This window comes from Notolabrus celidotus, chromosome 23 (assembly GCF_009762535.1).
Source record: "Notolabrus celidotus isolate fNotCel1 chromosome 23, fNotCel1.pri, whole genome shotgun sequence".
In the NCBI taxonomy this organism is placed as follows: Eukaryota; Metazoa; Chordata; class Actinopteri; order Labriformes; family Labridae; genus Notolabrus; species Notolabrus celidotus.
The window spans coordinates 23668849-23685333 of record NC_048294.1 but is presented as its reverse complement, the minus strand read 5'-3'; the positions used below and the strand labels follow the sequence as shown (position 1 = coordinate 23685333).

The window sequence follows — 16485 nt, the reverse complement described above, 5'->3', positions numbered from 1 at the left end:
TAATAAAAAAGGAACATATGCTTACAATAAAATTAATGTAATCAAAATAAAATATACTTTATACTCCTTTTGTATTCTTCAAATCATTTTTTATTTATATAGCACCTTTCATAGATTCAAGCATGCACCCCAAAGTGCTTCACAAAGAAACACAGACAGAGAAAAAGACAGCAACAAATAACTAAGATTTTGATATGAATACTTAAAATTAAATACAATCAATTAAAACATAATCAATCAATTAAATACAATTAGATAAAACCAATTAAAATAAAATCCATCAATTAAATGGAATTAAATAAAATCAATTAAAATACAATCAATTGAATAAAATCAATCAATTGAATACAATTAATTAAAACAAATTAAGATAAAATCTATCAATTTAAATGGAATTAAATAAAATCAATTAAAATACAATCAATTAAAATAAAATCAATCAGTTAAAATAAAATCAATCAATTAAATGGAATTAAATAAAATCAATTAAAATAAAATAAATCAATTAAATGGAATTAAATAAAATCAATTGAAATACAATCAATTTTAAAAAATCTATCAATTGAATAAAATCAATCAATTGAATACAATTCAATAAAACCAATTAAAATAAAATCAATCAATTCAATGAAATTAAATAAATAAATAAATTATTCAAATACTTTCTGACAGACCTACTGCTTTAATGTTAAAAGCTCTGATGGGATAAAGCTGCACAGCCTCATTAACACCTCAAAGATACTCAGCAGTGTTTTCGTCACACCACAGGATGGCAGTGAAGGTGTCCTCGTGAAGTTCTTACTTGTTCATCACATTCACACTTTTCTCCCAGCAGCAGGAAGAACCTGATATGAATTAAGGACTGGTGCAAACTGCAGCAGAGGTTTGAACATACATGTCTCCCATAAGAAGCACAGAGCTGTCACACAAACCTCATATTAAAATCTGCCTCTGTTTAAATTGTTGGGGGTAAATTAGGGTAACCCTGCCTCCCTGATACTAATGATTATCCAGGGAGTGGTTAACCTCCAGTCCTGTAAGGTAAACAACAAGACAAGAAATAATAATTATTATCTGAAAGTGGTTTGGCTGCTAATACATGGTTCCCGGCCCATAATCAGGTCCTACTGATAAAGAAAGAAAGCACACTCGGAGCTCCTGTTTCTGGTATTTGTCAGCAGCCTTTTCAGAATTAAAGGATTAATTTGTTTTCCCAGTTAGAGGACGCGCCTTGTATTTGGCGTTAGCCTGGTATGGTTACCTTTTATGATATTCACTTTGAACTGGCTCTCCATGCGTGCTTCTCACCTGCCTCTCCTCTGAGCAGAGCAAGTAAAGACGAGAAAATAACTGTCATGTTGTCTTTGCCAAACCGGAAAGGTGACTTTTTTTGCCGCGGCCGTGTGCGCATCCGCGCGTGCGTTTGTGTGTGTTGGTTGGTGGGTGTGTATGTGCGCGACAAGGAAGGTGAGAAGGACTGAGGGAGGTGTAGCACAAACAGGTGTATGAAGCAGGTAGAGCTGCGCCTACTTTTCCTAAAGGGCAAACATGATGGCGCTCGCTTGACAAAGCAACACGCAACCAAACTGAAGGATTTACGCGTTCCAAGGACTGAGTTTAAGTACAACTTTAGAGGGGACCTGCTTTTAAAGAAAAACACACGGTTCAAGATGATCCGGCAGTAGCAGGCATGGGTCCGCCTCGTTGCTCCATGCATGCCTGTCATTGAGGATACCACCTGGACTGATGTGCGTTGCTCCAGCGCAGAAATTGCACCAATTTGCGCAGAACTGAAAGTAACTGAGGAGGATGACATCTCTGCTGAACACACTCTCTCTGTGTCTCTGTGTCCTCCGGATCTGTGGTAAGAAGGCGTCAGACTCTCTCCTAAGTCGTCTGTTAAACTATCATTCAAAAATCTCATCCAAAACTTTACAATATGTCTGTCCTGTATCTGCTATGGGATGCCTTCAGGGCCAAAACACGTCTGTAGTTCTCATGAGGATTCCATGAAATAGAAACCTTACTCTGCTTTATTTCATACACCTCAGCTATAGTCCTGTAATAGGCCTACTCCTGTTTCTGTTCTCATAATGCTTTACACCTTTGACTGCTGTGTGATAATGTTTGGAGTCACATTAACTGACAGGTGGAGCTCAGACATGAACTTGCAGCCACTTTTAGTTTTTTTGTTGGATAAAGCTGGCCTCCTGTATCTCATCCATAATAATAAGCAAAGTTCTGCTCACTCTTGGCAGGTGTACAGCTTTTCTAAGGAATGGCTTCAGCTGGAATAGTGCTGGTAAAGAAAACACTTGAGGCGCTGTCTAATATTTCAGGAAAAACAGGTTGCTGTTACGGTTGTTTTTCAATCCCCCCTCCTGCTTGATTCAGAGGAGCTGTGTGGACCCTCGTGGTGCTTTAGTATCTGCTTCAGAGAGTCTTAAAACTGACTCTCTCATAATATTACACAATTCTTTTTTATCATTAACCCATTGATTGGTATAGCTATGGATGCATCTGCAGAAATGCAGGCTACACAAGACAGACAGTGATAAGAAGAGTGTGGCATGAGCTCGTTTTCATTCCCATACAAAAAAGGCAGGAGAGCCTAAATGTTATGCCAGTAATGCAGAACAGGCAGATTCCACAGAAGGCTCAAACCTCAGGGTGACAAACACACGCACACACACACACTCATGGAAAAACACACCTGTCTGCAGCGTACACTCATCTCGACTGATGGTAAATGCATGAATCACATCCTACCCACTGACATATCTGAACAGATTCTCCCACAGCAGGTATTGAAGCAACACCTGTAAGAGTTGCTGAGAACGAGGCTGCCACACGTGAGCGCTGAAACTGTGGAACTTATAAAGCAGTCTAGAGTTAAGTTAGCCACGTAGGTGACTTGGAGTATTTGCCAATGTTTCCACAAGGATTTTGTGGGTCAACAAAATCACATGTCAGGTGTTCTGACAATGTAGTCCTTGGTGTATCATGTTGCACTGGTTGTAGGATCAGTTCCTGGTCCCATCCCAATTTGGTCCACGACTTTTTCCCCCCACATTTCCTGTCTCTCTCTCCAGCTGTCCTTTCAATAAAAGCAAAACAAACTAAAATAATACAGAATAGAAAACTACGGTGGCCCTGAAGGCCAAGTAATAGATACTTCAAAAGCGCACGTTACATTTCACAAAACACAAAAAACTTTCACAAAACACAAAAAACTTTCACAAAACACAAATACATTTTACAGAACAAAACTAAATTTCAGAGAACACAAAACATTTCACAGATCCCAAATACATTTCACAAAACCGGAAAGGGTAGCACCATGGTACTTGTTTGTGATTGGCTAAACCCAAGTCTGTCCGGCATCAGTCATTTATTATTTCCTGTTTACACAGGATACCGCAATAGCAGAGCCAGCGCTACATTTCAAGTGTTTAGCAGGATGGAAGAGGAGCTTGACTTGAGGACATACATATGTTTGGGATTTGTGAGATGTTTTTGTGTTTTTTGAAATATATTTTGCGCTTTTGAAATATTTATTACTATTGGCCTTAAGGGCCCCCGTAGAAACCCCCCAGATCTGTCACTTAAAGCTCCTGTGAGGACCACTGTCCCTGTGGACAAAGTCATACCTCGTATCCCTCTGCTGATTTGTCCTCTGTAAAGTGTTTTTCCAAAAAGTCTACTTCTGCCTTTATTCAACTATTGAACACATCAGTCACTGTGGATCTTTGCAATGTAAAACATACTGTTCAGGCATTGTGGAGGTAATCACTCAATCTGACGCCTGCCCTCCAGCATCAGCTTCAGTTAGTAAATGTAGATGTAGAGATAGTCACTCGTGTATTTCAGTCCATTTCATAACCAGATAAAAACTCCTCACAGGAGCTTTAAAAAAAAGGTGCTGGTATTGTGCAGAAACTAATTTGTCATGATTATGTTGAAGTACATTCACTTCATGGCCTATAAGCATGTCTCTCTGCAAGTGCTGTCATTGTCAACTTGCGTCAACAATTGTCACGTTTTATTTTTGAGTGAGTGCTATTTTGTCTCTTTCAGTGCACCATAATTAAGCTGCTGCAGACTCATCCTGCTTTCTGCTGCCACCAGAAAATACTTTCACTACAGTGTTTTTGAATAACACAGATTACTTTGTCAATTCTCTCATACAGCTCAGTTACCAGGTTGAGTTATATGCATTTTATTAAATGGAACAAAATATGACCAAAGTGCTTTGAGTTTGAGCTACCACCTATGAGCTATGCATGCAGTTTCAATACCACAAACATATACACTACCAGTCAAAAGTTTGGACACACCTTCTCATTCAATGGTTTTTATTTATTTTAATTATTTTCAACATTGTAGATTAATACTGAAGACATCAAAACTATGAAATAATCTGGTTTTGCCATAATCTGGATTACAACAGTAGTCAAATAGGGCTATCCATTGTGTACTAACCCTACCTCTGAACAACACAACTGATGGTCTCAAACACTTTAAGAAGGCAAGTCATTCTACAAATGAACTCTTGACAAGGCTCATGTTCATTAGAAACCATTCCAGGAGACCACTTCATGAAGCAGACTGAGAGAATACCAAGAGTGTGCAAAGCTGTCATGAAGGAAAAAGGGGGCTACTTTACAGAATCTAAAATATAAAACATATCCTGCTTTGTTTAACACTTTTTTAAAAATTAAATAATTCCATATATGTTCTTTCATAGTGTTGATGTCTTCAGTATTAATCTACAGTGTTTACAATCATTAAAACAAATACAAACCCTTGAATGAGAAGGTGTTTCCAAACTTTTGACTCAGTCTTTCTCTATCTTTGAAAATAGGTTTGATTTACTGCCTAAACATTTTGTAATACCTGTTGTCCCTATAGGATGAATCCTTTAGCTTTCTGTCTGTAGGACTAGATTTTGACAATGCTCTCAATCACTCATCTCTTATCTAGCACTACAGTCAGCGTTAAACATATTTGGTTAATGACCAAATATTTGTAAAACTATTGAAGTTCCCATCAGCTCAGCTTTACATTGTGTATGTTACCAAATAGCAAGAGTTAGCATGCTAATGTGAGCTAAGAAAGCATAAAACATGGAAAACATTAAACCTGTTTAGCAGCTTGCTAGCATGAACATTTAGCTCAAAGCACTGCTGTGCCTGTAAGCAAGGTGAGTTAAGGTATATGTTGACGGTATGATTACACTCATTTCCTGAAAACGGTGAGTCAAAGCAAATAGTGCTGATATATTACTGGGTAAGAACATAACCAAAGTCTCATTGTGTAATGTCTGTGAAATGACTAGCATCAAGCTGAAGTGTGTGGAAAAATATCATGCACACTTAATTTATGCACATAAGGAAACAGACATCTGTATGCATCATTTTTTAGTGAATCACATTTCAGGAAAACAAAATTTTCCCTCTGTGTCTAGATTAGATTAGATTAGATTAGATTAGATTAGATTAGATTAGATATACTTTATAACTCCCCCATTGGGAAAAATTATTTGTTCTAGCAGCTTACAATAGGGGACGGGAATACAACAATGTACTAACATAGTTCAAAATATAATAATATTAATAATAATAATAATGATGATGATGATGATGATGATGATGATGATGATGATGATGATAATAATAATAATAATGATAACAATAATAATAATAATAATTAAAATAATAATGATAAACGTAAAAATAAAACAAATGAAATAAAATGAAATAGAATAAAATAGAATAAAGCTAAATTAAATTAAATAGAATAGAATAAAATAGAATAACGAATAAATTAATTACATGAAATAAAATAAAATGAAATAAAATATAGCAAATATTACAGATATATACATGCTATGTGCACTTCTACCTTCTGAATAGATAGTAAGGTAAGTTATTGCACAGATAAAATTGCACCAGGTTATTAAAAACATAAACAGTATGAATAACAGTGCGATTCAGATGTTAGATTGTTACAATAGTTTGTGGGTGTGAATTTACCACATAGCATCAGATAGCCACTAGCATGCTAGTAGTTGAAACTGAACGGGGACTGCTAAAAAGGCCAGCTGTGTTGGTTAGGATACGGTATGCATGGTCGGCCATGTTGTCAGTCAGTGTTGGGAGTAATCCATATGCTGAATTCATTGCACAGAGAAACACCGTCAAAGCTAACATGAGGCTATCCCTTCTGAGAGTAATACGCCCTGTAAGAGCCACAGCATGTTGATACACAGGGATGACGTAGCACCATGTCTAGGCTGTGTATTAGAGGACAGCACATAAAGTGACATATTGTCTGTGCACATGAGAAAGATTAGCAGCTTTGATCTGTAAGCAGACAGCCTGGAGGAGAGAATACTGTAATAGAAAATGAGAGATATTTGTGGTTTGGATTGAGACAGTATGAGATACACAATCCACATTGCGTGTAGACTGTGTCTTGTATACTGGTTTCCTGAGGCCTTGTTGAACGTCTGGGACAGTCCAGACACCAAGGTAAACCTCTGTATGTTCCCTTTGAAAGCTTATCTCGAGCAACTAGTTAAGCCACATATCTTGACTTGTTTTCAGCTTTACTGATAGACGACTTGTTTTCTCTCTCCTCCCTCTTTCCTGTCTCTCAGTGTGGACTCACTAAACCCATCTCTGCTCCTCTTACATTACATTTCAAAACTTTAGTTTGAATGTTCACACAGGTTCCTATCTGTCATTGTGTTATCATTAAACGTTCTTGATCTACCACCAGGGCATCATGCAACTGAAGCTAAGAAATCATAGATCTCCTACCTCAACTAGTAACAGGTTAGCTTTTTAGCATACAGACTGAAATGGAGGGAGTTAGCTAGCTTGGTTTTTTGTTTCTAGATAAGACAAAGTTTGGTACTCCAGATGTTTTACACTTTTTTACACCTGGCTACTGGAATCTGAATTTCCTGAGGGAACCTTCCCAAAGGATTAATAAAGTTTCTATCTATCTATCTATCTATCTATCTATCTATCTATCTATCTATCTATCTATCTATCTATCTATCTATCTATCTATCTATCTATCTATCTATCTATCTATCTATCTATCTATCTATCTTTTTATAGCAGTAAGATATACATTAGGTAGCTTTAGTTGTCTCTGTAGGTCATTTTTGTACACTTCAAACAGCTGCTTTTTTGTTTTGGTTAAGCTAGGCTAACTACCTGCTTTCATTTCATATCTAACATACAGATAAAGATAGGAGTAACAACCTCTTATTGAAAACTTGGAGAGAAACCAAGGTGAAGAAATTATGCAGCACTATTGATGTTATATTTTCAGGAAACTGGACACTATTTCACTCAGCTATCCACTTTGCCACTAATGCACCCTTCCACACTCACCACTGCGATCTCTACAAATTGGTGATGTGGCCCTCCCTTCATACCCGGCGGCTTCACCACTGGCTTCATTTTGTATATAAGTCAATCCTGGGCAAGACACCTCCCTACCTGTCCTCTCTTCTTCACATCGCCCATGTTTCATATTGCACTAGGTTCAGTGAATACATCAAGCTCATCATCCTCAGTACTTCTACTATTTTTGGTCGTAATTCCTTTGGTTTTGCAGCAGCTAGCGACTGAAATATCTTAAAAAACACCCTCAAACTCTCAACTTTGACTCCACTCACAACCTTTAAGTTAAAACTTCAACAGATTGTAGTTGACTGTTGCTCCTGCTGATCACTTCAGACTTTACTTACATGCATACTTTTATATACACCTACATTTTTACACCTCACGCACAATGTTTCTTACCTTTTCACTTTTTTTCTATTCTATGTTTATATGTCTATGTGTGTGTATGTGTTCCTGTTAGCGCCTCTTGGTCAGGTCATGTTTGTAAATGAGAACTGGTTCTCAAACATTTTTTACCTGGTAAAATAAGATTAAAAAAAAATTCAGTGTAAGATATTATTTAGAGCACAAGCTAGTTATCTTGTTAGCTTACAAAGAAGAAGCTATACTCAGCTAGCTGTAGTAGCAATATATGTAGCTTGTGGGTATCGTTTTGAAGCTCTAAAGGTCAGAAAGACTAAATGTGAAAGGTTATAACGCATTAGCAACAAGGTCACAATGCTTGTAATTGCTTCTTCCTTGTAGCTGCTAGCTTTTCAGGTCAGTAAGTTAGCAAGAGCTATTTCCGTTGGCTAAAAAAAATGTGTCTATTACCAAACAGCGTGATCTCCTGACCTGCGTTTTCTTTTAAGATGTTGCAAATTCACTTTTTGCTATTTCCTCTTATAGCTACTTGCTTTTGAGTTTAAAAAAACAATACCAAGAACTGTTTTCTTTTTGGTGGTAAAATGCAAAAATTAGCAAACAATATGACCGCCTGATCTTCTCTTTTTCACCTGGAGCTATTGTTATTGTAAGTAGCTTCAGGTTGAGGTTGCAGGAGAAAGGTCACAGTCAGCATACCAGGGGCACCGTTTGTAAAGTTGTGCACACCGAAAATAACAGCAACATTTAGCTCCAAAACATCTTTGAAAATATCACAACACGTTTTTAAGTTATGTTTTTATCACATTTAGAGCAATATTTGTAACCTTTTTCACATTTATTTTTCTCACCACAAATATATTTAAGATAATAATACTATAAAATCGAAATGCTAAATCTAAATCTAAATGTTCAACGTTAAATCTAAATGCTAGATATAAATCCAAATATTAAATATAAATATAAATGGTAAATGTTAAATGTTAAATGTTGCTCTGCGATATAGATAGATTAGTATTTATATTTAACGTTTATATTTATATTTAACATTTAATATTTAGATTTATATTTAACATTTATATTTAACATTTATAATTAACTTTTATATTTATATATTTAACATTTATATTTAACATTTAACGTTTACATTTATATTTAACATTTGGATTTAAATTTAACATTTGGATTTATATTTAAAATTTATATTTATATTTAGCATTTGGATTTAACAATGATTTAACTTAATATATTTTTCACAACAAAATTAAATGTGAAGATCACAAATATTGCTCTAAATGTGATAAAAAAAAGTGACTTTTAAAAATTCACTCTACATTTTTAATGATGTTTTGGAGCTGAATGTGGAGAAGGGTTGCTGTTATTTTCAGTGTGCACAACTTTACAAACGGCGCCCCATAGCCAGCAGCCTTTGAGCTAGAGAAGTTTATATACAATATACAGTGAAGGTTTACCCACATCAGCTAGGATCCCTGGAAGGCATACCTCGTTTCCTTTTCATCTTTAAATTATTATTTTTTTTAAAACATTGAAGATTTTTTAATCTCATGGCTCTCTTCCTCTCTTAGTTCCAGTGATACAGGGGGGATTTGTGGATCTCCCTTTAGAAGATCCTTTACGCTCCCTAGCCGAGGAGGAAACCACCCTACCCTGTCGCTACAAGCCAATCGATGGAGACGTCGTGGTGCAGGTCACCTGGTACAAGGAGAAACCTGATGCCAACAAGGAGCAGATCATCACTGCACACCATACAAATGGACAGACAGGTCAGTCGGGACCGTAGTGGTTTTGCACAAGTCATGGGGACTTTACATCCTCCTCTGCATGTGAACAAAAAGAAGAAGACGATCTTCGCACTGTTTAACTTCCTCTCTCCAATCGTGAGAAATGTATTTTTGTGGTGCCCCTCGTCACAGACTTGATGAGGTATTATTAGTGCCTTGTCAGTTTCAGTTGATGAGTGTTAGTTGGAGGCTATTTATTTTCCTTATAAGGCAACTGTATCACTCACAGAGTATGAAGAACTGTGGTCTGTGAAATACACTGATAATAATCTCTGACAATATTCAATAGATAGATAGATAGATAGATAGATAGATAGATAGATAGATAGATAGATAGATAGATAGATAGATAGATAGATAGATAGATAGATAGATAGATAGATAGATAGATAGATAGATAGCTAACAAGTCAAATGCAGTATTCCTGCTACTTAGTGCCAAAAATAAGAATTTCAGTCCGGTCTGCTACACTCTGGATATACCATACAGCAGGGGTTCCCAACGTGTGGGTTGGGACCCCCTGGGGGTTGCGAGATGTCTTCCAGAATGTTTGTTTTTTTTAAGTTATCTAATATTAGTAAATTTTACCCTTTATAGTAAAAAATAGTAGCTAAATTTGAAATAAAACCTTGAAAATATAAAATGTAATGAGTTTTCTGCCTTTCTTTTTCCCAGATGACTCCTAAGTTTCGGGTTAGTGAACAGTTAATTATCAGTAGCATCAGTAGCAGCAGGTTCATTCATAACAGCACAGGAAACACAGACACATGCTCATATAGGTAGGGTCATTTTCTACAGACCAGCTAAATGAAGACACATTAAATCACTTAGAGGGACAGTGGAGGTCATGAGTCCTTGGCACCTATACTTTGGGGGTCGTTGGCTGAAAAGTTTGGGAACCCCTGCCATAGAACAACCATGCCCCTAAGCCTTTGTGCTTATGTAATTAAAACAGGTACGTTATATTATAATTCAACCACAGTACAGTTGTCATGAATAGAAAAAATAAAAGCTTAACGGACCAAAACAGTTTTTTTCCTAGGTTGTAAACATGTTTACTTCAGCTGTAGACACTGACATACATATTTTGAGCCAGACAGGGTTTCTGTTTTGGCTTTCAGAGCCAGCCTCAAGTGGCTTCCCCAACAACTGCTGCTTTCTCTACTGAATTTTTCAAATGAGGTTTCTGTGAACCTTGCACCAATTTGCAAATGTGACATCCCCTGATTGAGAGTGAGATATAAACCCAGAATGTAGTCAAAAGTTTGGAAACACCTTCTCATTCAAGGGTTTGTATTTATTGTAATGATTGTAAACACTATAGATTAATACTGAAGACATCAAAACTATGAAAGAACATATATGGAATAATTGAATGAACATAAAAATGTTAAACAAAGCAGAATATGTTTTATATTTTAGATTCTGTAAAGTAGCCCCCTTTTTCCTTCATGACAGCTTTGCACACTCTTGGTATTCTCTCAGTCTGCTTCATGAAGTGGTCTCCTGGAATGGTTTCTAATGAACATGAGCCTTGTAAAGAGTTCATTTGTAGAATGACTTGCCTTCTTAATGTGTTTGAGACCATCAGTTGTGTTGTTCAGAGGTAGGGTTAGTACACAATGGATAGCCCTATTTGACTACTGTTGTAATCCAGATTATGGCAAAACCAGATTATTTCATAGTTTTGATATCTTCAGTATTAATCTACAATGTTGGAAATAATTAAAATAAATAATAACCATTGAATGAGAGGGTGTGTCCAAACTTTTGACTGGTAGTGTATATATTTTGGGCCAGTCAGGGTTTCTGTTTTGGCTTTCAGAGCCAGCCTCAAGTGGCTACTCCAACATGCAGCTTTTTCTACCGAATGTTTTGACATCAGAAAATGAGGTTTCTGTGAACCTTGCACCAATCTGCAAGTGTGATGCCCCCTAGTTAAGAGTGATATAAACCCAGAATGTATTTATAGCTGGAGTGCAGGCCTGTGTAGGGAACTAGAAGTGACATGTAGAACCTTGATGTTTATCATTAACTATCTAGTCTTAATGTTTTATGTTACGTCCTTTCCCACACAGTCTTTTAACTGTCCCCCTTTTTCTGTGTCTGCAGCATTTGGGACCTGGTCACGACATGTGCGCTTCAAAAGCAGTGACCCAACCATAGACTCGTCTCTGGTCATCATGAGCACAGAGGTCTCTGATGAGGGGAAGTACATCTGCCACATCAGCACCTTCCCATCCGGCAACTTTGACACGGAGGTGTCTCTCATCGTGTGGAGTGAGTCTCTCTGTCATACAGTCGAAAAAGATCAGCAAAGTAAAGTGTGTTAATGCAGCAACAGGAGTGAGAATCTGATAGTGTTTTCAAAAGTGACATAGAGGATGGATATGACTGTAAGCAGCCTCTTGGTTTATGAAGATTACTGAGTGACTAATATATATATTCACCTTACATCACGTCACATCATTTGTTTTCCACATTTGTAGTGAACCATTTGTTACAGTCCTTTAAAGGTAATGATCACCAGCATAGCAAACTGTGATTTCATATCATCAAAGCATTCATTATGACAACCCTCTTAAAGCATGTTATGGCTAACTTATACACCAGACTTTCAGGACGATGAACAGACTCTAAAAACTAAAATGAGACCCCCTCTCACATCTATAAACGTTTAAGTCACAGACTCAAAGTTTCTACAAAACAGAGAATATTAAAGGGTCAATGTACAAGATTACATCCTGGATTAAATCTGTGGTATGAGATTGAAGATTGAACTTGAGGTCAGAATTTTTTCCCTGAATTTTGAGGGAAACAAATGTCAAAATTCTGACTTTGTTGAACATGAGATTAAAGTAAGAATTCTGTCTTTAATCTCTGAATTCTCAGATTAAAGGTTCCCTAAGCAGAACTAGTTTTAGACTTGTATTGTTTTTTTAAGAAGTGCTCCAACCTTTGATAACAAGCTTGTTAATTGGAGCCTGACGGGCCTGATAGAGCACAGGAGATGACAGATGAGCTGCAGAGCTGCCATGTGTCTGTCTGTCTCAATCAGATTGCATTAACACAAGGTACAGAATATTTTGGCGCAGTTCAGAATTTGGGCAAAGAAGATGTTAACGAAACAATTGTTTTGGTAAATGCATTCAATTGAGAAAATATGTTTGCGTGATCCTCAAACAATCATCACTTTCTCTTCCAGCCTTCCCAATCTCCTCCCTGGACCCTGTGATTCTGGTGGAGGGACAGTCTTACGGACTGGCCGCCTCATGCCGTGCAGTAGCCCGCCCGCCTCCCAACCTCTCCTGGGACACGGACCTAAATGGCCAGTCCACCAATCGCTCCGCCGACAACGGGGCGGTCTCGTCACACTACTCCATACACCCCCTCAGGAGTATGAACGGCAAGAAGCTGGACTGCCTGGTGTGGCATCCGACTTTACAGAGCCCCCGCAGGATTAAAAACAAACTGGTGGTTCACTGTGAGTATTTGTCAGGAAAATACAGACACTGTGAAGTGACATTCTCATGTTCGTACATTTCTTTGTTTTTTTAATTAACAAACCCCTTAAGACGGAGGGAAATAGAGCTGCACAAATACATATTGCCAACACTTGGAGTTTGCGTCTCCTCAAAAAGGTTAAATATTTGCCCCACTTTCCAGTATATTGATTCATGCTTCAAAGTCGCTTCTGTGACATTATTTCAAAGGCTGCTGCTCTCACTATCTCTGCAGCCCATTCTTGCATTGAGGGTACCTCTCTGTCTTTCATCCCCTAAAGAGAATCTGGCATAATATTAGTTTGGATCCAACTTCTAATGTGTTTATCTCCTTCCATTATTTGAGTCACTGAAATCTCACAAAGATGATTTTGTATTCTGACCCAGAATTCTTGGACTTTGTGACAGTACTATTAGATATAATTAAGATGACCTTCCTCAGATTTGCTTTGCCAGCAATTCACCCTAATCTAACCAATCTGGAGGGATAAATACAAAGACCTTGACACTTTTTTGACATTCTTACAAATCCTATCTCACCCCTCATCATCCAGTGTCAGGTTTAGATCCCCTTACCCATGCCCTCCTCAAAGCTGAAAGGGCCCCATTACCCAGACTCTGAATCATCATTGAATAATACACAGATACTGGATCCAAAGATCTCTGTTAACAGAAGGCAGAGTGGCAGGTACCTAAAAAGTTGAAACCTGGGGATTTCAAATTGTTGCACTAAAGTCCTTAAAATATGTTAAAAAACATTATGACACAGATCCCCTAATGTGACCGTGCCTTTTTCCAACCATACCTTCCATTAAAGGGAGATTTATCTATACAAAGCTTCAGATTCAGACAAATACTTGAAGAGGCGTTTAGGAAGGGATGAGAACCAAACATCAGAGCAACTCCAGTCCATGTCAGTTTAAGGTGATAAATTATTTGGATGCTTTTCTTATATTAAAACATAATACATGAACTTTTTGGGGCTGCAAGATGTTGCTCAGTTTTGTGACAGAGTTTTGGGCTGTTTGTAAAAATCATAGACAGCTTCCATTCAGAACCACATGAGCTAAAAGCCTTGTTCAGCATTAGCTTCATTATAATAATACAAACAAAGTAATCTGGTAAGCTGCTAATATACTGTCCTTCTTTTTGATTCCTCTCAGACCCTCCACACGCAGAGGTGACTGGCTTCAATGGAGACTGGTCCATGGGTAAGGAGAATGCTGCCCTGAGGTGTGTGAGTGGAGGAAACCCTAAACCACAGAGTTTCACCTGGATCAGGTACAGTAGACCCCGCCCCCTCCCTCTCTGTCTGCCTGTCTGGTACTCGTGTGACTAAGTGATATGTCTGGACAAAATAACTGTTCTCGTAACTTTGAGAGCAATTAACACGATTATTTTTCAATGATTTCACCAGAGAGGAATGCTAACAGGGAGTTCAGAGGGGGTTTAACTCAGGTCAAACACTCTCTGTACGACCATGATCACTTATACTAGAAATATCAGCTCCATTTGAAAATGCCTCCATGTGTATAGTGCTCTTTCTGTTTCTGGTCTTTTCTATTGTGAGTGTGTGTTTGAGATTTATATGGGGCTGTTTCAGATATCAATAATTCAAAGCAAAACAGATGTGCAGTTTGAATCATCAGAATCAGTTTTGATTTGAATGACTTGGTTTCTGTCGAGTAAACTTACTCATCAGAGTGATTTTAGTTTATAACACAGTTGGAGTAACTTCAAAACTCAGGCTGAATGACGTCTGAGAAACTGTGTGAGGAAACTTGGCCTTGTTTGAGGATCAACATTTACACGGTGGATTTTTAGGGCCCGAGCACCGATGGTGGCGAAGGCCCTATTGTAACCCTAAGGGTTTCATATTATAGGAGATTGTAGTTTTGGACCCCTGAACGTGAATGAAAGCGCGAGTATTTTTGCACACTCATCGGGTCTGGTGGAAATTTTACTAATTTATGGGTCTCGCAAAAAAATTCGAAGTAGCGCCCCCTAGAGGTAAAAATAACACCCTACGCATCGAGTTTTTTGAGCTACATGCATGAAAAATTTTACACATATTCATGGCATCAGGACGCACAAAAAAGTCAGCGGCACCCATATTCAAAACTCAACAGGAAGAGCGCCACCTAGCATTGAACATGCAAAATTGGGCCAAAATGGGTCCGTGCAAGGGTGCATACTTTTGCTCATTTCTCCTAGAGCTTTTCTCTGATTCAGTCCAAACTAGACACATTCTATAGTAAACCCATTGACGATTAATACAAAGTAAAGGCATTCCGTTCAGACGAAAGATGTGGCTGGTCGGACTTTGGGGCGGGGCATCAAAAAAAAATGTCGGAAAATTGATTTTTGTGACTTTAAAATGCACGTAACCTCACCTCATCCAACACACTCGTCAGTTCAGGGAAAAATTGCGACATTTTATGGGTTTCGCAAAAAAAGTTGAAAAAATTTGCTCACTAGCGCCCCCTACAGTTTCCAAAAACCCCTCCCCATAGGGGTTATTTTGAGCTACATGCTTGAAAAATTTGGCGCATATTCATGGCATCAGGACGCATAAAAAAGCCTCTTGCACCCATATCCCAAACTCAACAGGAAGAGCGCCACCTAGCTTTGAACATGAAAAACGGGGCCAAAATAAGGGTGCATACTTTCGCTATTAACTTCTAGAGCTTTTCTCCAATTCAGTCCAAACCAAGGGCAACCTATAGTAGACACCTTGACGAGAAAAAATTATCAGAACAAATTTTGATCAGACAAAAAATTTGGGCATGGCAGGCATTGAGGCGGGGCATCAAACGCACATACAGCTTTGAAATTGTGGGTGTGGCACACTGTCAAGTTTTGAGGTTTTCTTGGCAATCTGCCAAAAACTTGGAACATTTGCACCACCTGAGGCAGTATATACTCTCAGATCTTGCTTTCGCATCATGTGATGGCAAATATCAGGCAACGGTTTACATGTGGCGGCGGCTCGCGTAGGCGGCGGCCGCGGGTGTGCGAGGGCCCGTGCATCGCCGCTTGCGGCTTTAATTTTGCATTGCATCTCTTACGTCTTCATGAGGCTTAACATTAAGCTCTACTTTTGCCTTGCTCCAGTAGTTATTTATACCATCATTCATTCATTCTGTTTTCACGCAAAAGAAAAGATTGAAACAAGACTGAAACAGCCATCTACTTACAAAATGCACAAGTGGCATGAAAGAAACCCAAAGGCTCATAAAAGGAAGCACCCATCTCTGACTGTCTGCAAGGTCCTGTCACAAAATAAAAACAGATTTAGGTGTTCATAAAAAGTCTGCAAGAAGGAAGATGAGACCTTAATACGATGAATCTAACACAGAGCTACTGTGAATGTGAGACCTAGTTACAGTAAAT

The 16485-nt window shown here is 38.0% G+C and overlaps 1 protein-coding gene across 2 annotated transcripts in view; it reads left to right on the top strand.

Moving 5' to 3' along the window:
- The first annotated feature begins 1318 nt into the window (after positions 1-1318).
- Positions 1319-16485, top strand: part of nectin4a (nectin cell adhesion molecule 4a) — a 29275-nt gene continuing 14108 nt past the window's right edge. For both annotated transcript variants that reach the window (XM_034676170.1, XM_034676169.1), the window contains exons 1-5: positions 1319-1864; positions 9374-9571; positions 11702-11869; positions 12795-13073; positions 14256-14373. In XM_034676170.1, coding sequence (XP_034532061.1) covers positions 1810-1864; positions 9374-9571; positions 11702-11869; positions 12795-13073; positions 14256-14373 — 818 coding nt within the window. In that variant the 5' untranslated portion in view covers positions 1319-1809. The remainder of the gene's footprint in view (positions 1865-9373; positions 9572-11701; positions 11870-12794; positions 13074-14255; positions 14374-16485) is intronic.